Source organism: Vipera berus (assembly GCF_964194415.1).
Source record: "Vipera berus genome assembly, chromosome: 1".
In the NCBI taxonomy this organism is placed as follows: Eukaryota; Metazoa; Chordata; class Lepidosauria; order Squamata; family Viperidae; genus Vipera; species Vipera berus.
In genome coordinates, this window is record NC_138202.1 from 157,283,524 (window position 1) to 157,304,695 (window position 21,172).

At 40.0% G+C, this 21,172-nt stretch overlaps 1 protein-coding gene across 1 annotated transcript in view; it reads left to right on the plus strand.

Annotated features, from left to right (window-relative positions):
- Window positions 1-11,812: 11,812 nt before the first annotated feature.
- The window catches only part of NOSTRIN (nitric oxide synthase trafficking), a 39,253-nt gene continuing 29,893 nt past the window's right edge, over window positions 11,813-21,172 (plus strand). Inside the window, exons 1-2 of the mRNA XM_081318787.1 lie at window positions 11,813-11,857; window positions 14,971-15,056. Of these exons, the coding sequence (XP_081174913.1) occupies window positions 11,831-11,857; window positions 14,971-15,056 (113 nt within the window). The 5' untranslated portion in view covers window positions 11,813-11,830. The remainder of the gene's footprint in view (window positions 11,858-14,970; window positions 15,057-21,172) is intronic.

A 21,172-nucleotide genomic window follows, 5' to 3' on the forward strand; every position in this document is an offset into this window, starting at 1 on the left:
AATGTGATTTTATCTTTGCACTCATCTTGTAATTCAGCCCTTACACAGACAACTTGTTCCTTGACTCTCTTACACCCAATGTCTACTGTTTTTAAATAGTACCATTAATTGGAGCTTAATCACATGCATGGGTTCATACTGAAAATTTATATGCAATGGAGGGGAAGGTGCATACATCCAGAATTCACTTCCTATCTCTTCCTTGCATATCCCACAAAGAAGAATACACATTATTCTGTGAAATAATCCCCATTTTGTTTAAGGAGAAAATATTCAATATTAGCTGCTAATGAGATCAAGGTATGAGCCATTCTTCTAAGAAGTATTAATATGTGTTTTCCTCCCTACTCCTGTCATATGCTGAAATGGGCTTCTTTCTTATGTCTGATATATGGCGGTAGCTCCCTTTTGTCTTTTAGCAGAATAAAAGCTTGAGTTGGGATTATTAGAGAAGGAGATTAATCATCCATTTTCACACTTTATCAAATATATTTCTGGGAGTGATCATGGAGAACCTTTTTCAGACTGATCGCCTGTGAAACTATCCTTTTGTTCCAGATATTCTACAACTGGAATTGAGCGTGTTTTGTGTGCTTTAGGAATGCTATAGTTTCCCATAAACAATGGGCAAATTGTCATGTAACTGAATAACAGTTTATTTAGATTGTCTTACACGACTACAGTATACAGTATAGGGACGCAGTGGCTCAGTGGGTTAGGACGCTGAGCTTGTCGATCAGAAGGTTGGCAGTTTGGCAGGTCGAATCCCGAGTGCCACGTAACAGTGAGCGCCTGTTACTCGTCCCAGCTTCTGCCAACCTAGCAGTTCGAAAGCACGTAAAAATGCAAGTAGAAAAATAGGGACCACTACGGTGGGAAGGTAACAGCGTTCCGTGCGCCTTTGGCATCTAGTCATGCCGGCCACATGACCACAGAGACGTCCTCGGACAAGTGCTGGCTCTTCGGCTTTGAAACGGAGATGAGCACCATCCCCTAGAGTCGGAAACAACTAGCACGCATGTGCAGGGGAACCTTTACCTTTACCTTTTACACTACAGTATATATAAAAAGATATAGGTTATACAGTATGCTGATGGTTCAGGTCAATTATACAGTCTTTCCTCACTTTAACAATACATGCCAAAATTTGGCATTTAGGGCTATTAATGTTTTTTTTTTGGCCACAAATAGGTGTGCGTGCAAGCACACATATGTATATACACATACATGTGTGCACACATATATTTACCACAACATAAACTTTGGCTTTCTGTAAGAAACAGATGGAATAGTTTATTCTCTCTTGTTATTCATATTTTAAGTATTTCATTATTATTTGCTGTTCTGTGTTCTGTGGTATTCCTGAATTCTCATGACCCAAAATAAATTAAAATTTTTTGCATGCTCTTGTGGGAATGACCAAAGTATTCCAAATCCAGCCATCTGGAAATCAGAAACAATCAAAAGGGTTCTTATTACACTACCAGAGTCTTCCTTGGATAAATGGGATGTTGCTGCTTTAACTGCCCAACTGTAGTTTCTCTCTTTCAGAATTGTCTTGAGTATTTGGAGGAACTTTCTTTGTGTAGGTTCCATCAAAGCAGGTTTTGACTGAAGTGAAAATTAAGTTCCTGGCTCAGCTTTGCATACTTAGTGTTATGGAATTTGTTGTGCAGAGGTCTCCTTGTGCTACCAAAGAGTTGCACAGACAAGGAAGGGCACTGAGAGCAGTAAAAATCACACACAGAAATACACTGAGTTCTAAAAGCAAAAAGTATTTTACTTTGAGGTGGTGTAAAAACAAAAATGCACAGTCAAAAATAAACAGTCCAAGTCATACACAATAGCAACAGTCCAAGGAGTAATCCAAACTACAAAGTCTTCTTACCGGTCCAGAGGTCAATACACAGTTCAGGTTTACAACAGTAGTAAACCAACAGCAGAGCAAAAACAGTAATAGTAGAGATCAGTGAATTCAGAGAGAGAGAGAAGCTACGTTCCTAGCTTCCTCTTATGGCCATGAGAACACTTACACACCCATTGGCCAATTAACAACTTAAAGACATAGCATTATGGTTAATATATTTTCAACCCAACATTGTAGGCTAACACCATATGCCTAACATTCTCCCCTTTGGGTAGAATAATATATAACTCTTACAATCTTATGCACATTCTTTCACAATTAGCATTGTGTTTCACAGCACTTTGTACCTTTGTAAAATGGTCTGCAATATTTATATCAGATGAACAATACTCTAACTGTATTAATTTATCTTTGACACATTGTCTGACATTTAAATAACGAAGATCAGTATGTTTAGATCTTGTTCTTACTGCAGCACTATTAGCCATCTTTATCGCAGCTTGATTGTCCTCATACACAATAAATGGATCATTTACATTTAAACCCATATCTAACAATAATTGTTTGTACACTAGCAGTTCTGTACATAACACTGATAGACATGAAAATTCAGCCTCCATTGTAGATAAGCTTATGTGTTTTTGTCTAATAGACTTCCATCCAATTAAAGAATCACCCAACATTACAGCCAACCCTGAAGTAGATTTACGAGTGTTTGAATCAGAGGCAAAACTCGCATCTGCATATGCAGTAAGGATTAACTCACGATTTGGCTCTAGATATAACGAGTAGTGAATAGTTTGCTTCAAATACCTTAATACTCGTTTAGCTGATTGCCAGTGTCTAACAGTTGGATTATTGTTGTACCTAGCTAATTGATTTACACAGTAAGAAATATCAGGTCTAGTCCAATTACTCAGATACATAAGACTTCCTATCAAAGATTGGTACATAGTCTTATCAAATACAGGACTCTCAACATTAGTGTCCTTAAAATCCATAGCCATCGGAGTTTTTGCTGGTTTACACATTTCCATATTGTATCTCTTTAATAACTGAGATATTTTACTGGCTTGCGACACCTTAAAACCCCTATTCGTTTTCACAATATCTAACCCCAAATAGTGGCTTATTTCTCCAAGATTTCTAATTGTGAATTTATTTTGCAATCTTGAAATGATAGTTTGTGCTTCTAACTCAGTTTTTGTTATTATTGCAATATCATCTGTGAATAATAAGAGAAAAGATAATGCTCCGTTGTGTTCTCTTCTAAACAAACAAGGATCAGCATTACTGGCTACAAAACCTAATGCACTTAACTCATTAACTATACATTTGTTCCACTCATAGCCTGATTGTTTCAATCCATAGAGGCTTTTCTTTAATTCCCAACAATCATGGTCTCTATCACTGGTCAATCCTGGTGGTATTCTTAAATAAATAGTATGTTGCAATGGAGCATGTAGATATGCAGTTTCAACATCTACATGATTAACCATATATTGGTTTTTAGCCGCCCATACTAAAGCCGCTCTTAAAGTAGTTGCCCTTAGACTGGGTGCAAACACTTCGTCATAATCCTCAGTAGTTTGGGCAAAACCTTGTGCAACCAAACGTGCCTTATGGGTTATAGTTCCATCTACTCCCTTCTTTATTTTATATATCCATTTACAACCTATAGCTTGCTCACCAGGTGGCAGTTTTGCTTTCTGATAAACCTTAAGATTCTGCAAAGACTTCAACTCCCTGTTCATTGCAGCTTTCCATGATGCTTGTTCTTTTTCAGGATACATCCTGATCTCATCATAGTTAGATGGCTCTACACTAACTTGACATACTATACTAGCTTCATAGCGATCAGGTGGATGTCTGATACGCATTGAACGCCAAGGAATTACAGGGCTTTGAATTTCAGACTCCTTTCCTTCCTCTGATTCCTCTATTATCTCCCCTATCTCCTCTTCATCTTTTATATTTACAGGAGATGCATTATCATTACTAGTTACGTTATCAGAGGAGTCCTCAAACACTAGAGGATCAGTATTAACAGTTACTTGCTCTAACCTATCCCAACCAACGTGCTCAAGGAACTTTGCACTAGCACTGTTATATACATTAGTTGTGCCTCGTTCCCAGAAACGATAGGATCTGTGATTAGCTTCATAACCTACGAAGTATAATTGCCTAGCCCTATGTTGGCCTTTACTCCTGAGTTGTGCAGGAATGTGGACCCAAGCTGGGGTGCCAAATGTGTGCAGGTAATCAAGGTTTGGTTTTTTACCATGCCATATAGTATATGGTATTTTACCAGTAGAAGTATTAACAACTATATTCAGAACATGGTTTGCACATTTTGCTGCCTCCCCCCACAGTCTATCTGTTAAGCCAGAATCTTGTAACATGGTTCTCATCATGGCTTGTAACGTTTGCCCACGTCTCTCAACAAAAGCATTATGTTGAGGCCTATAAGGGGCTGAATGTTTATGCTCAATGCCAGCTGATTCTAGCATATCAACAAAACGCTTATTTGTAAATTCAGTACCATTATCAGTAATTATGCACTGAACCTTTCTCTTTGTTTTTCTCTCCACGAACTTCAGCCAGTTTGCAAATTGTTGGAAAGTGTCTGCCTTTGACTTAAGCAGATAACAAAATCCATAACGAGAGTAGTGGTCCAATATACTTAAAATATAACATGACCCTCCTAAACTTGGTTTCATGGGTCCAATTAAATCAGCAAACACAACTTCCAAAGGTACAGTTGTTTTGAAGCCGTTTAACCTGTTTGCAGGAGTTGCCTTGCTCTTTTCCTGATTACAGGCATTGCAATTCAAATACTTACTACATGGCTTCAGTTTAACTCCCTCTACTAATTCCACTGTTTTACGTAGTGAGTTAAAGTTTACATGCCCTAACCGCCTATGCAATAAATGTATACATTCATCATGTGGCTTCTTGTTCTCACATATCGAGTTAGCTTTAACTGTACTAACCTGGTTACTTGTGAGAACGAATAAACCATTTTTCAAATTAGCAGTTACACAGGTTCCATTCCTCTCAATAGTGCATTGCTCCCCTCTGAATGTTACCACAAACCCAACCTTAACCAATTCCCTTACAGATAACAGGTTGAATCTTAGCTTAGGTATATATAACATAGGTAACTGTTCATTAATGCATGGACAATAGGAATTACCTTCACCAGAGGCCTTCATCCTCCAACCGTTGGCCAGTGAAACATATTGGTTGCTGTTTTTCATATTAATAAACCTCTCTTTCACTTTAGTAATGCATTGTGAAGCCCCACTATCAACAACCCACAATTCATTATTTCTGGATGTTGGTTCATCAGAAATAGCCAAACCAATGCCCTTCTTAGCCTTCCCACTGCTATTCACATTCTGTTTTTTACCCTTTCTACAGAATTTGGCTATATGCCCTCTAGCCCCACAAGAATAACATTTCTTGACGTTGTAAGCAGTGGTGAATTGCTGCTTCTCTCGTGGCTGTGTCTCTCTCAGCTGGTCTCTGTCACACCTTCTTCTGGACTCTTCCAGCAGTCTCCCAGTAATGTTAGTCAATGTCAGTTCCTCTCTGGTCAGGACTTCCAAAGAAGAAACATATCCATCATAACTCTCATCCAAAGATGACAGAATAATGTAGACCTGATGCAACTCTGAAAAAATCAGCTCCTTTTCATGAAGCTCTTGAAAAGTTGCCTTCATGTAATTTAAATGGGTCAGCATATCTCCATTCTTCTGCAGACGAGCCCTAAACAGCTTACGTGTAAGGTGTATATGTGCACCCACACTGTCACGAACATAAAGCCTTCGCAAAACATCCCAACACCTAGCAGCAGACTCCTCACCACGAATATGGACAAGCTGCCGGTCATTCAGTGTTAGTCCAATAATGCAAAGAGCTTTCTCATTGCTACGTTTAAAGTTGTCTAACTTCTTTACATCCTCTTCGTCATCTGGATCCCAAGCAGTAGTATCTGGTGGGTTATTTACAACAGCCCATAGTCCTTCCTTGCGCAAAAGCAAGCAGCATTCCGTGGACCAGGAAACATAGTTTGTCCCATCCAACCGGGTTATCCAGGAGATGCCTGACAACAGTTCCTGTGCCATTTTACACCAAAAAGCTAACACAAGCTCAGCTAGGAATACTGTGTGTACTTACTCTCAGTACAGGCCTGGGCCCATAACCAATGTTAAGGAATTTGTTGTGCAGAGGTCTCCTTGTGCTACCAAAGAGTTGCACAGACAAGGAAGGGCACTGAGAGCAGTAAAAATCACACACAGAAATACACTGAGTTCTAAAAGCAAAAAGTATTTTACTTTGAGGTGGTGTAAAAACAAAAATGCACAGTCAAAAATAAACAGTCCAAGTCATACACAATAGCAACAGTCCAAGGAGTAATCCAAACTACAAAGTCTTCTTACCGGTCCAGAGGTCAATACACAGTTCAGGTTTACAACAGTAGTAAACCAACAGCAGAGCAAAAACAGTAATAGTAGAGATCAGTGAATTCAGAGAGAGAGAGAAGCTACGTTCCTAGCTTCCTCTTATGGCCATGAGAACACTTACACACCCATTGGCCAATTAACAACTTAAAGACATAGCATTATGGTTAATATATTTTCAACCCAACATTGTAGGCTAACACCATATGCCTAACACTTAGGACATGGCTTCCCTTTATTTTAACATTGGTAATGACAATCAGATCAAAATGAAGTTTGATTAAAACTAATCTGATATGATGGAGGGCCACAACAGGTGTGCATGGAAAGTGCAACGTACCCCAAAAGGTGACACCCTTTTTGTGCCCTATGCCATATTCAGTAGATCAGCTTAGGACCGAAAGAGGTAACTTTTCCCCTGAGATTTTGAGACAACCGAACAGTCTGAGAAAGTACCAGAACTTACTGGCATATTCCATGGTCAAAATTAGAACAATGTGTGTAGCCTTGGATTTTGCTTCTTTCTCCTTTTTGTCGTAAATATAAAAATAACCATTCTTCTGAAATACTTGGAATCAATCAATCAATATTGTGAATTTAGATTTGAAAACACTTTCATAATAAATACTAAGCACTAGGCCTTCATTTGTCTTCTTTCTAATTAAATGATTGCAGAGGGAAACTTAAGGCCTGAACGTAGGCTGAAGTCCTCTAAGCAGATTAACCAGAAGTTGGATTCACAAATCACACTAAGCTATTACTTCTTGTACTCTATAAGCCACAAGAGTTGGACTCCCACTTCATGCCAAGCCATAAAACATGATAAGCTTAAAGCACATCATAATTGAGCAACACACATGCAACCCATTTACCTTCCAGTAGCATATGGAAATGTTTGCATATGTTCAATAAACTGTGACTTGAGACACCAAGAACATAGTTGAACACAACTCACAATAAGGAGCTTTGACTAGTGATGGGAGAAAGCTGCGTGAACATTGTTGCTCTTACCACCTTGATGTTCCTTGATTGAAAGTCAGGATAGAAATGGAATAACTCTTTGGGCAAAGCAAAGTTCAGATAAAAACTGGTAGAACCTCAGGATGGAAATGTCTTTTCCATAATAATGCTGGTTTTAGTTCCTATTACATTGGATACAAGCCATCTCCTGTCTGAAAAGGCTAATCTGATCCAGCACAAGTTTCTGAAAATGACGCATCACCATTTTCTGCTGTCCCCACAGGCAATTTTGCCTCTGAAGCAGATTGAAAACAGAGGAGTCAGTGGAAATTTCTATTTGCCCAAATGGCAGATCCTCCTCTCGGTGAGATAGATATTCGTAAATTGTAGCTTATTATCTCAAGAGGCAAATCCTAGGGATTGTGTTCATGAGCAGAGTATTTTCTTAGTATTGATAGTGCCACATGCACCATTGTCAATACCAAGGACATGTTTTATTTTAACCTTGGATCAAAATCAATTTTGCAAAATCTGTGAATGTCTGAGTCATACCATTCCCTCAAAGTATTGCTTTCTTGGAGAGTGGAACTAACTGCTAGAAGAGCATGGGATAAAAAAATAATAATATAATTCAATGATTCCATGAAGGCAAAAAATAAATTTGCTGCTTCCATTTACTAATACTATTTTAAATGTATAGAAAAATCTGCTTAGGTGAGTTGATGCTGATTTGTCAATAAAGACTCTTGGTGCAGACTTCCTTAAATTTCATCCATTGTTGGGTTTTTATAGAATTTCCTGCATGGTGTAGAAACTCAACCGAAAGTATCCCAACAAATGTTTGTTGGAGTCAACTTGAGCCTATCTCTAAAAGGGGATTCTATTACCTTCTTTGGTCATTGGTTGGACTATCCAACCATTTGTCTTACTACAAAGTATTTGCTAACCTTCAGGTGGAGGATGTCCTCATGTAACTTAAGTCCATCACTGTGTCAGGAGGCCCTTCAAGAATATACTTCCCTTCAATCCCTTCCAAATGAGGCATCACCACTACTCTTTTTCATCTTCTAAGAAAGCCTATGGACATTTATGAAAACAAAGATAAGGATGGATTTTTGTCGTTGCTCCTTTGTTTAATAATTTCAAATATGGTAAAATAGGTCAGAGCACCTAGAGGTGTTGTTTCTTTGATTTATGCAATTTCTCAACACATTTATTTTCCTGAGACCACAGTTCTGTCCTAACTGGTAATAAGAGGTATTTGCTTCCAGGCCAATGGGATTACGTCTCACTTTCAGGGGCTGGAAAAGAATCTCCACTCACCTGAATCCCTATGTATTCAGGTGAAACTCTAAAAGAGGATTAAACTCTTACCTAGAACATACAAGATGGATCTGCAGTAAAATATATTGTACCACCAACCTGAGGAGATTTTCTGCTTGGAGCACTAGGGAGCCATACCACCACGAGAGATACAAGCAATGTTCCTCACCCTTCTTCCATTTTTGTTTTTGTTTTAATATTCAACATCTACTGAATATGTTTAGTACAAAGTGGACTGCCTGGGAATAGTAGTTTAGCCTGTTTGGATTCAGGTATCTGTTACGCTTCTGCAAACATCAAATCATGTTTTTTTCTCAATATTCTACACAACAGAGATTGTTTCAGGCTACATGTATGACTGACTGGATTTACATATCACACTATGTATATTTTTAAACCATATAAAATAACCAAAACTTGTCCTGGTTCATACAGTGTTAAATTATTATTCTTGACCCAATGTGTCTTTGTTTATTGTTTGTCAAATTTAGGCGGCCACCCAACTCCATAAAGATTCTGAGCACTGTTAACATTCAAAAAAGTAAGAACAAAAAACAAGGAAAAGAATGATATCTGTCCAGAAGAGAAACATTGAAAGCAACTTTTAAAATTCCGTGATGGACTTGCCACTCACCTCAATTGAGAAACAGCCAGGTTTTTGAAGACCTTTTAAGCACCTTCAGGATGTGGACCATAGTGGACCAGAGGAATGCTGTAGATATAATTTACTTGGACTTCAGTAAGGCATTTGATAAAGTAGATCACAACCTACTACTTGATAAGATAGAAAAATGTGGGTTAGCATCACCACCAGATGGATTCATAGCTGGCTGACAGGCCGTACTCAGCGTGTGGTCCTCAATGGAACTGCATCTACATGGAAGGAAGTGTGTAGTGGGGTGCCCCAGTTATCTGTTCTAGGCCCAGTGCTCTTCAACATCTTCATTAACGATTTAGATGAGGGGATAGATGGAGAACTCATCAAATTTGCAGACGACACCAAGCTGGCAGGAATAGCCAATACTCCAGAAGACAGGCTTAAAATACAGGAGGATCTGGACAGACTTGAACACTGGGTGCTATCTAACAAAATGAAATTCAATGGTGCAAAAAGTAAGGTTCTACATTTAGGCAGGAAAAATCAAATGCACAGGTATAGTATAGGTGGTACCTTGCTCAATAGTAGTAACTGTGAGAGGGATCTTGGAGTCCTAGTAGACAATCACTTCAATATGAGCCAGCAGTGTGCTGCAGCTGCCAAAAAAGCCAACACAGTGCTAGGCTGCATTAGAGGGATAGAATCAAGATCAAGTGAAGTACTAATACCACTTTACAATGCTTTGGTAAGGCCACACCTGGAATACTGCATCCAGTTTTGGTCACCACGATGTAAAAAAGATGTCGAGACTCTAGAAAGAGTACAGAGAAGAGCAACAAAGATGATTGGGGGACTGGAGGCTAAAACATATAGGGAACGGTTGCTGGAATTGGGTATGTGTAGTTTAACGAAGAGAAGAGTGAGGGGTGACATGATAGCAGTGTTCCAATATCTCAGGGGCTGCCACAAAGAAGAGGGAGTCAAGCTATTCTCCAAAGCACCTGAAAGCAGGACAAGAAGCAATGGATGGAAACTAGTCAAGGAGAGAAGCAACCTAGAACTAAGGAGAAACTTCCTGACAGTGTGAACAATTAACCAGTAGAACAACCTGCCTCCAGAAGTGGTGAATGCTCCAACACTGGAAGTTTTTAAGAAGAGACTGGACAGCCATTTGCCTGAAATGGTATAAGGTTTCCTGCCTGAGCAGGGGGTTGGGCTAGATGACCTCCAAGGTCCCTTCCAACTTATTATTATTATATGGATGTCAGAGGGGATGCTGTTCGGAGACAAGTGCCCTGGAAGAAAGTTGTGCTTCCTGGTCCTGACTGATGTTATTAGATTACGCCTGATCTGCCTGATCATACAGGATGGGCAGAAATTGAGATAGATGGTCCTTAAGATAATCAGTCTAGTCTCTCTTTTAGCTAGCTACCTAACAGGTTTGTCAGCATTATGACATCTTCAATCCTTGCCTACTACACCTTGAATGAAAATAGCTTGCATAAGCCTAGGTGTGCCTTGCCTGTGTTTGCTCTTCTCTTGGGCAAAGAAAGATGGGCACGCCTTGAATTGTTCAATGTGCTTGGAAGGTGTTTTGAGGGAAGATTGAGAAGGGAATAGCAGAAATGCCTGTCTTCAGCTTAAGGAATAAGACACATTTCCTTGTGGACATCAAGAATGGCCCATGTGGCAGTACAGCTATCCAACGTTTATCGACAGCTTCTTTGCCATCTTCATCTCTCACAGGCATTGACCTCTGATCCTTCCCTTTTGGGGATGCTTCCCATGGGCCTTTTCATAAATCCAGACTGAATAATGTCCTTATATGCTTTTAAATATCTTAAGAGTTGGGAGTGGAGTTGAATATCTTTGGCAGCTACCTTGGTCCACGGAGAAGCTAAGAAGCAGGACACCAAAAAGAAAGCTCTATATTTGCTTGGGTCTTGCATTTACTTCTGAAATTGTTCTTTGGAAAAACAACAAGAGCAGAAAATGTTACTGAATTAAAACAACTTTAGTGTGCTTATGGAATTACATCACGGGTGGGTCTGCAGTACTTTGGAGAAGTTGTGGAAGTTGTGATCTATCACCTATCAGGGACAGTTACTCAATATAATTCATTTAGGCTGCAGGTTCTTGGGAAAATCTGGACAGAAATGTTTGCTACATTGATTTTCTAGCTTTCTTGTGTGCAATCCATTATGGATGCTTCAAGTTTACCATCAGTAAAGTGGTAAAGGTTTCAGACACATAACTGGCTCAGAGTCACCTGCTGAGTTTTATTACTGAGGATCTGAATTACGAGAGAGAACTGTCAGTTCTAGCCTAACCCTTTGCTCACTTTACCCAAGTGGGATCAGTTACCATTCTACAGTGGTGCTCTGTTTGCAGGCTGATTTAAAAAAAATGCTCAGAAAACACTCTTCTAACTGCTTATAGCCTTTTGATTTTTCCTCGTCTATCAGGAAGTACACTGGATAATAATCACCCATTGGGCTAGTCCCTTAATTACTTTGTATTTGCTTTGCTCATCTGACCTAATTTCTTGCTGTGAAACACCCAGCCTTAGTCTTAGACCAAACTGGAAATGCTACAGCAATAAACAGGCAGTTCAGAATGAAGAACCCACTCGCTGGCTGCATGGTGAGTAGAACAAGGGCCTTTCTGTGCAATTCTCTCCTCCTGCCTTTCGCGTTCACCAGAAGACTGCATGTCTGCTTGGAAAGGGGACAGTTTCAAAAGGGCTTGGAGGCAAGCAGGAAGAATTCCTTGTTCTTACACGACTTGCTGAGGGCTCTTACATGGAAGCTGGCTTCTGGATTGAGCAGCCGGCCACTGGGTTGAGCTGTACCGTAGACTCCTGTATGCTCTAAGTACCCTTCCCTCTTTTATCTTTTTCACTCTTCCAGAAGTTCTGTCTCCAACTTGCTCACTCCTCCTCAAGCTGACAACAAGCATCTCAGTTCCTTTTGTGCCTACTCAAAAGCTGAGGCACGTTACTGCTTACCTCCGGCATCTCGATTTTCTCAGAGTGGGGGCCATCCTGGAGGCCTCCTGGAGAAATGAAGATGTTGGGTATGAAAGGTTTTTTTAAAAAAAGGTGCAGGAGAAGATACCCCATTGGAAAGACCACAAGCAGCACAGGACCCTCCAGAACGCTTTGTTGATTAGCTTGAGGCTCATCTACGAGGCTGGTGGGAACTCTTGAAGTTTTGAAAGGATGACCGGTTTTAGGTTGGTTTGGGGGGGGGGTTTTTGCACTTGTGTCAGAAGCAACGAGGCACTTCCAGGTTGAAAGGATTAGCCAGTGACATTGCTGTGGCCGGGGAGGGGGGATACCCAGTTGGGAGGTCCTTTCATGTCCCCGGCAGAAACTGGAGTGAAAGATGAGAGCTCACCCTGACCCAGGGCAGCACTCAAGTCTCAAACGCGGGCTTGCTAATCTCCAACCTAGCGTCCTAACTATGCAAGCCACCATGCTCCTATGCCACGGGTAACGCCACACAATAGTGTCTACAATGATTGTGTTCAAAACACACCTTTGCCAGAATGCTCCTTCTGCCCAAACGTAACCTGTTTTCCCAATTCAGCCTCCTTTTTCCCCCCCACTTGGCTGAAGCTAGTAGGGTGGGGAATCTGTGGGAGAAGCAGGCAAGAGTTCCTCCAAAAACTGCAAGCAAAATAACCAGCTGGTGGGGAAGTTATCCAGTATACTGGAACAAACTGATCAATAATGTTTAAGTACCGGTAATCTAATGTGAAGTTTAAGGAGTTTAATTAACCAAATACAATTTTCCCCCCTGGGTTTGTACTATTTCCGAATTGCAGCCCTGACGTACCATCCCTGGGTTTCCTTTTTTTTTAAACTTTTATATTTTTTTTTTAATTGAAAAGGTTAAAAGACAAAATCAAGAGCCTTGGTGGAGCAGTGGGCTAATGCCTCCTTAAGTAACACCAGCTGCCTGCAGTTAGTGCAGGTTCGAGTCCCACCAGGCTCAAGGTTGACTCAGCCTTCCATCCTTCCGAGGTAGGTAAAATGAGGACCCAGATTGTTGGGGGCAATTAAGCTGACTTTGTAATAATGCCGCTTGGGGGCCCCCGAAAGCCCTAATAAGCAGGCATATACATAGAATGAAGGCTATTGCTAAGCACATTGATTTGTGCTTAGATTGTAAGCCGCCCTGAGTCTTCGGAGAAGGGTGGGATATAAATGGGAATTTAAAAAAAATCCAAAAGAAAAAAAATTAAACAGAGACAAAACTAAACAAAAACACTGAAAAAAATGTGAATTAAAACAAGGACACAAACACATATTATTCTACCCTAGTTAAACAAATCTGTTGCAACAATAGTAGCTTCCTTCCCCCGTTTCAAAGCAGGTCCAAAATTTATAAGGCCTCCTATATCCCTCTGCCAATGCCCACCCTTGTCCTACATCAGAAATGCCTAACTTTTTTCCAGTTCAAAGACTATATTTATCATTCAGATCAAGAAGGAGGCTGCAAAAAGTTACAGCAAAATTTCCTCCGACTGTTTTTAAACAACTCTTGGGTGTGTAAAGAGTTATAGAGAATAAAATGCAGTGCCCTTACTAGTAGTGGGAAAACTTCCTTGTTTGTTCAATCATTGATTTTATCACGTTCGTCTCCTGCCCCGGTAAAACATTCTGAACCTTGCTGGAATCTTAATTTCAACCAATTATCAAGGCAGGAAGCCAAATCATATGTAACTCTTTTCTCTGAGCTTCACCACTAGGTGATTTTAACTGGAGGACAGCCTGAAACACATCCTCAATCCTGGGTCATGTTTCAAATTTCATTTTGGGTAGATGCATTGCAAAAAATAAATGAGAAATACTAACATCCTTGAAGATAATATCCATATATTACAGCTTCAAATGTATTTGAGCCGTGGTGGCACAGTGGTTAGAATGCAGTATTGCAGGCTAACTCTGCCCACACACCAGGAGTTCGATCCTCAATGGCTCAAGGTTGACTCAGGCTTCCATCCTTCTGCGGTCAGTAAAATGAGGACCCAGATTGTTGGAGGAAATATGCTGACTCTGTAAATCACTTAGAGAGGGCTTGTAAACCACTGTGAAGTGGTATATAAGTCTAAATGCTATTGCTATTTTGTCCTTTGGGAGTTACAAATATTTCACAGAAAGTCTAGATAGAGTTGGATAGAGTTACCAGAATTTTTCTCTTTCTCTGCTTGGATCCACTACATGTGGGTACAAACTGGTTTAACTTTTGCTGCTTTGTGCTATTCAGTTGTATTAATACTGTAATGCTTTCAAAAATTAACATCATTTATACATTAGGAAAACAAAAAAAATGGTATTTTCGAAAGAGGGGGGTAACTGAGCAGGCATGTACACGTGTGTGGATGCTAAAAAAAGGTGTGATATTGTAAATACATCTCTTTGTGAGTGCACCTTAGTAGCTGAAATTATTGTGCATGCACACTCACAAATCTTGGCACTGTATATATTCTCATTGGTTCATCTGTTTAAGAAATGAATTATTCTTTTAATATTCCTTTATTCCCAATGTTTCCTGCTGGGAAGAATCATTGCCACTCACTCATTCCTTCCCCCCCCCCACACACAAACACACAATAACACACCCCATGCAGGTACAGACAATTCCAAATGCTTTGTGCCAGAACAACATAGCAGGCCACCCTAGCGTAGGCTTGAAATATTGCGAAATGTTAAACCCTCTAAGTGACTCAATCCCTGTGCTGTGTTTCAGCATGATCAGGCATACCAAGAGCTGAAAGGGTATTCTAAAAATGGAGATAATTACTGCAAACAACTCTTATCTATCCTTCAACAGAGGTATGTATGAACAGCCTGAGAGAATGCAACAAATCCTGCTGCTGAATTTGTTTTTGTTTTCAAAATTGGGAAGGAAGAGAGAGTTGGTGTCACATGGAGCAGGCTTTAAGATGAGACTATGAATTGGTTGCAATGAATGTTTAATTTACTCACCCAGTGGTTACCAGGACAGCTAATACCATGGAGAGAAAAGACAAGTTTCAGAATAATATTGTATACCTGGATTTTATTTCTTTTCCATGATGTTTGTCTGGCTTGATCATAGTGTGCTCTTGTATACTGTTACCCAAACTTGCATAGCCACATCTCATAGGGAAAATACTGGAGATTTTTTATTTCTATTTGTGATTGGCTTACAAGACTGCCATTTCATCTAAATCCAATGAATTCTGGCTTAGGGAGCCCAGGTTTGTTAAAACAAGTCAATTTGTTTAAGAAGCTGGCTTGTTCTGATAGTAAAAATTAGCCTTAACTGAATTTGCAAAAATAGCAATACAGGATGAGTAATTTAAAATGGAAATTAAAACATTTGAACTCAAATGCCAGAGGAAGAGAAGACAAAGAGGATGCTAAAATCGTTTCCACAAAGAGCCAAGAAAGTTCAAATCAACCCGACTTGCATTTTAAACTGGAATGAGCAAGGTGCTTTCATTTTATTGGTGTTACACAAAACACGTCTGAGCCAAGGCACAATTCCCCTTTAAAGACCTGTGAATGTTACATCAACTGAATCCCAAGAGACAGTGAAGCAAATTCCAGCCAATGGGGAAACTAACAAGCTCTGCAGAACGTTGTTGATACAAATTAAAATATCATCTATTTATCATCTATCTATTTTGAAATAATCAAGGTGACAAAAAAATAAACAAATAAGCTCTGCTACAAAATACTGCACCAATGCATCTTGTGGATGATTATAAGGAACAGGTATCTCATATGGAAGATTCTCTAAGTTACCCCATTTCCAAACTCTACCCGGCTTTAAAGATCTTAAACAGGAGACCTTTGAATTCATTTCAGATATTAACTGAAAGCCAATATAGCTCTTCTAATAAGGGGAAAGCATGTTCTGGATGACAGCTGTTTTAATTCCCCTATTGCTGTATTTATTTTGATCACCTCTAGTATTATTTGATGTGCTCCCCTTGTCACTTTGCTGCAGATTAGTTACTTGACACATTTTATATGTTATTTGTTAAATGTACATGCTGCCCATCTCACTGCTGTAGCAACCCTGGGCGGCTTATAGAACGATAAAAAAGTTTAAAACGATTATAGAAAACAATTAAAATTGTGAAAGGTTAAATAAAGACTAAAATCCAAGAGGACATGAGGTTGGAGACCTTCTCTCTATCCCATCAGCCACCTCCAACAAAGAATGTCCAAATCGTCAGACCTAGTTAAACAAAGCAATTTAATTTGAACCCTGTTATTTACTGTAAAAAAAAAGTGATGGCAAAATGTATCTGCTGCCTTGCACTTAATTACTCAAAAAGGCGATGTAGAATATTCTTTCCCTAATGTTCACTTTAAGGCCTAGATGGAAAACCTATAGTCTTCAAATTGTGTTGGAGGACAGTCCCAGATTCAGATTCAGCCAATCATGGAGACAGAATGAAGACATTAGAAGCGACAATCTAACAGCAGATTGAGGGCCACCTGTTTGCAGTCTTGATTGACATGGGAACCATTGAATCAGCTCTTCAACTTGCTTCATCCTACATGATTTCCTTCTGATGATGGGAGTTATGTAAGAATAGTCACAACCTCATTCTGAATAACATCTTACATTTTTTTATGCTTTACTGACTTCAGCAGGGAATAACTTTAAACTGTTCCTTTTAATTTAAAATGGATGACCTTTAATTGAAACCTACCATTCTACTTTCTTCATATCAGTTGTACCTCTAGCTTAGAAGATACTTTTTGTAGCAGTTATTGTTGATCGCCTGTTACTCATCCCAGCTTCTGCCAACCTAGCAGTTCGAAAGCACATAAAAATGCAAGTAGAAAAATACGGACCACTACGGTGGGAAGGTAACAGCGTTCTGTGCGCCTTTGGCGTCTAGTCATGCCGGCCACATGACCACGGAGACGTCCTCAGACAAGCGCTGGCTCTTCGGCTTTGAAACGGAGATGAGCACCGGCCCCTAGAGTCGGAAACAACTAGCACGCATGTGCGGGGGAACCTTTACCTTTTACTATATTTCCGTAACAAAAGTTCCATAAGATTTACCAAGATGTACTTAACAGTGAAGAGAGAAGAAAGACTTTTAGCTGCAGCTTATTTCATCCTGAAAACCCAATTCATTTTCTTGTCAAATATTTTGAGCACTGTGGCTTTCGTTAGCTGTACCTTTCAAAAAGCAATTGCCACTCCACTGAAGATTTGTCTTGCATCTTAAACCTTAGGATTTCTTTTGTATGAGATGTCTTTATGAAAATGATGCTTTTATAAATAGAATGAAACATTTCACCATCTGTGCAGTTAAAAGGAGGGGGAAATGAAGTTGAACAAAAAATCACTGCTCTTCCTTTCATAGATGCTGGAGCATCAGTTATTTTCATAATACTGAGAAAATTTAATGCACAACTATTCTTAACAGCCTGATTCTGAATCAAGCATGCATTTGGCTCAGTAACTAGTTGGATTCACACGTTGCAGGAAGACATGGCTGGTTTTAATCATGGATTGTTGAATAAACCACAATGTCTGTGTTCATACATAACGCAGTAAGCGATAAATGTATGCACAAGAGCTGTGTTCACACAAAACCTGAAGTCAAAAATGAATCCACTTCAGATATGCAATTTAATGGAGTGATGTGAGAAGTAGCTGTTCTACCAGTTGTTGAAAGAAAAATATTCATCAGGGTCCAGTCCAAACTGGGAATAATCAAAATGGATACTGCTTTAGAAAGAAGATTTTAGTTTATTGAAGAGGAGAGCCAGATAGAAAGATGGCTTTGGGAAAGCAGACTACATGTAGTAGGAAGTGGTGGGTTTTTATACCTTCTTGAGCTTTTGTTTGGAGTTGTTCCTCTGGCATGAATTTTGACCTGGGCCTGAGTGTGTCTTTCTGGTATTCTGATGATGGTGGGTTAATCCTATTATGTCCCAAAGGTTAATCCTATTATGTCCTGTTTCCCTGGGGCTGTGGCTGATGACTGTTGCATTTTTGGTGTGAGGGATTGTTGATTCTAGGAATCTTTCTCTTTCTAATCCCAGCTTCCTGGCTCCAATCTTTCTGACAAGATTACGGTATCTGCATTTCTACAGAGCTGGTTTCCGCTTGGGGGAGGGAGATTTGGGGCTATTAAGAAAAACTGGGCATGCTTTTCTGCCTTTTTAAGATCCTTTGAGGAAATATAATATTCTGCCTTTTTAATATTTCCTTCTCTGGGTGTGGGCTAACTTCCCACACAGTTCATCAAAAAACATTTGGATTCTAGATTACATCTTAGAACGCGGGGTTCTCCCCAAGTACTTATTTGATGCCATTCTGATTTCAATTGGGGATTGCTTCAAAGTTGCCATTTAAATTAATCTTGAAATTCTTAATCTCAGCAAGCTAAGCAGGCAATTTCTCCCCTACCAGTTCTCAGGCTCTGTGTCCCCACTTGCCACCTTATCTTTTGAAACAAGAGCTATCAAGGTCAGCAAGCTTTGTCTGCCTGCCCCCTGAGTTGTGTGTCTTTCCTGAAGAGTGTGCTAGTGTTTTTTTTCACTTGCCTGTAGTAAAGAATAGGTACCTATGGACCCGATATTATTCAAACCTCAAGAGTATTTCAACTGAGGCTGCTTTAGATATTCAATTGTACCTTATCAAATCAAGGATACTCAAGAGAAACTGCTCGACATATGTACATCTATCTCTGATGTGTGATCCGTCCTTTCAAAGGATACAGTTATATCACCTGTGGATGTAATAACTGTTTTAACAGTCTGCTGGTTATTTGCCCTAGACATTTTCTTATAGTCCTCTCCTGCTCCACCCTCATTCAAGGAGCCTGTTTGATAAATTACCTTCAGGTCAAAGCCAATGAGAGTGGCTGAGACAGGAACTGGTTTTCTCATGTAAATTACATGAGTGCTGAGGGCAAACGGGGCATAACTGATTCATGACAGTGCAAATGAGAATTGTTAGGAGAGTGGTGCTGACTTTAATATGAGCTGCTGAGTGACATGAATTATAGAGCAGCGGGGATGGATGAAATCTCCAGAATAACAGGGAGCTTCTGACAAATACAGCACAAGGAACGGCATGTGTTGAAAGAGGAAGACATTTTTTTTTAAAAAAAATCGGTTGTTCTGAAAAAGTAAAAATCCATCCTCTGTCCCTAAAGAGGTGTCTGCCAAAGAAAAATTACTCTTTGAAACAAGGTGCAAAATCCCATTAACCTCCTTCCAAGTCCAGCTAAATAATTATTTATCCATCGGTGATGGATTCATGCTGCCTGGAAATAAATATTTATCGACTGAGAGTATAAACCATTTTTGCAGTATTTATGTTCTTAAAAACTTAGCAACGATCAAACCCCTTCCAAATGACCTGTTGGAACTAGTTAAATATTTTGCTTCATTGTTGTTGTTGTTGTTGTTTTGGAGGGTGTCTGTGCATGCATAGGGATAAAACCAGCACTGGGTACAGCTAAATGAACTGCCCATCCTGCCTCCAGCAGCTGTCACAGAGAGGAGGGGGGTCAACCTGTTTTCCAGATCACCTGAAGGCTAGACAAGGAATAACAGATGGAAACTGATCAAGGAGAGATTCAACCTAGAAATAAAGAGAATTTTTCTGACAGTGAGAACAATCAGCCAATGGAACAGCTTGCCTTCAGAAGTTGTGAGAGTTTCATCCCTGGAAGCTTTTAAGAAGACACTGGGCTGCCACCTGTCAGAAATGGTGTAGAGTCTCCTGCTTGGGTGGGTGGGGGGGTTGGACTGGATGACCTACAAGGTCCCTTTCAACTCTGTTATTCTATTTCCCAGCGGCAGAGAGAATGAATTAGCCATTACAGGTAAAGCATAATTTCTCTCTGTGTTCTGTTTTTTTCCATTTTATTGATGTTTTTCTAAAAAAAAAATCAAATTCTTTCCTTTCAATTTTTTTAAAGGATGCATGAATTCTAGTTGAGAAACTCTTTAGGAAAGGGAAGTGTTAATTCTAATTTAGTGCTGCAAACGTGATTGAAAACAGCCGCCATGGCAAGGAAGGACATTTGTCAACCTACAGTGATGAGCCAAAATCCCAGATTCCTAGTTGTTACTTGAGATAAGAGAGAGCGAGAGAACACTTTCCTGTCCATTTTGTAAAGACAAACAACAAGCCCCCCCAAAAAAACCCCCTATCCTTATTCTTTTTTTAGTCAAAGAATGAACAACAGCAGCTGTAACGGTATGTGAGAAAGACCTTGAGTGACGGATGAGGAAAAGCTTCACAAGGAACGATCAAATAAGAGATGGCAGAGTCTGCTGCTATAGTGGATGGGACAACCCTAGTTTCTTGAGCTGTGAAGGAGATGGCGGGAGTTGTATTTTCAGACTTGTAAGGTTCTATTAATGTAGCTTTACAATGAGGTAGAATTAGTCTGGGAAGGCTGCGTCATCAACCTTGCAAGTCTGAAAGTACAAATGTCCTGCTGTCTAATTTTACAGCCCGAGAAACTAGAGAAAGTCCCTTTGGAGCCTCTTGCTTCCCCCACTATCCAGCTATGGTTTCAGACCTCCGAAGAGGTCCACCCCCCCCCCCCAATTCCCAAGCGAACAGCCAAAGCAACAATCCCAAGCATGCCTTCCTCCATCCCCTCTCAGCACAATGGCCGGACACCAGAGAATGATGGTGGACCTGACATGCTGCCCCCCCCCCGAACAGTGAAACAAAACATTTTCCCAGCATCACATTGGCTGCCAAGGGGACTGATCAGGGGGGGTTGGGATTGGGAAAACCAAAGGATTGCTTTATGCTTCGTGCGGGACCTTCAGATTCCGCCTGACTTTACTGCATCCAGTTTCTCTCAGTAAAGGTTCTTTTGATTCAACTCAATGGATTCTTCCTCATCACTGCAGAAGAATTTTGTAAGTTGTTTAGAAGCATTAAGGGAATGAGTGGCATG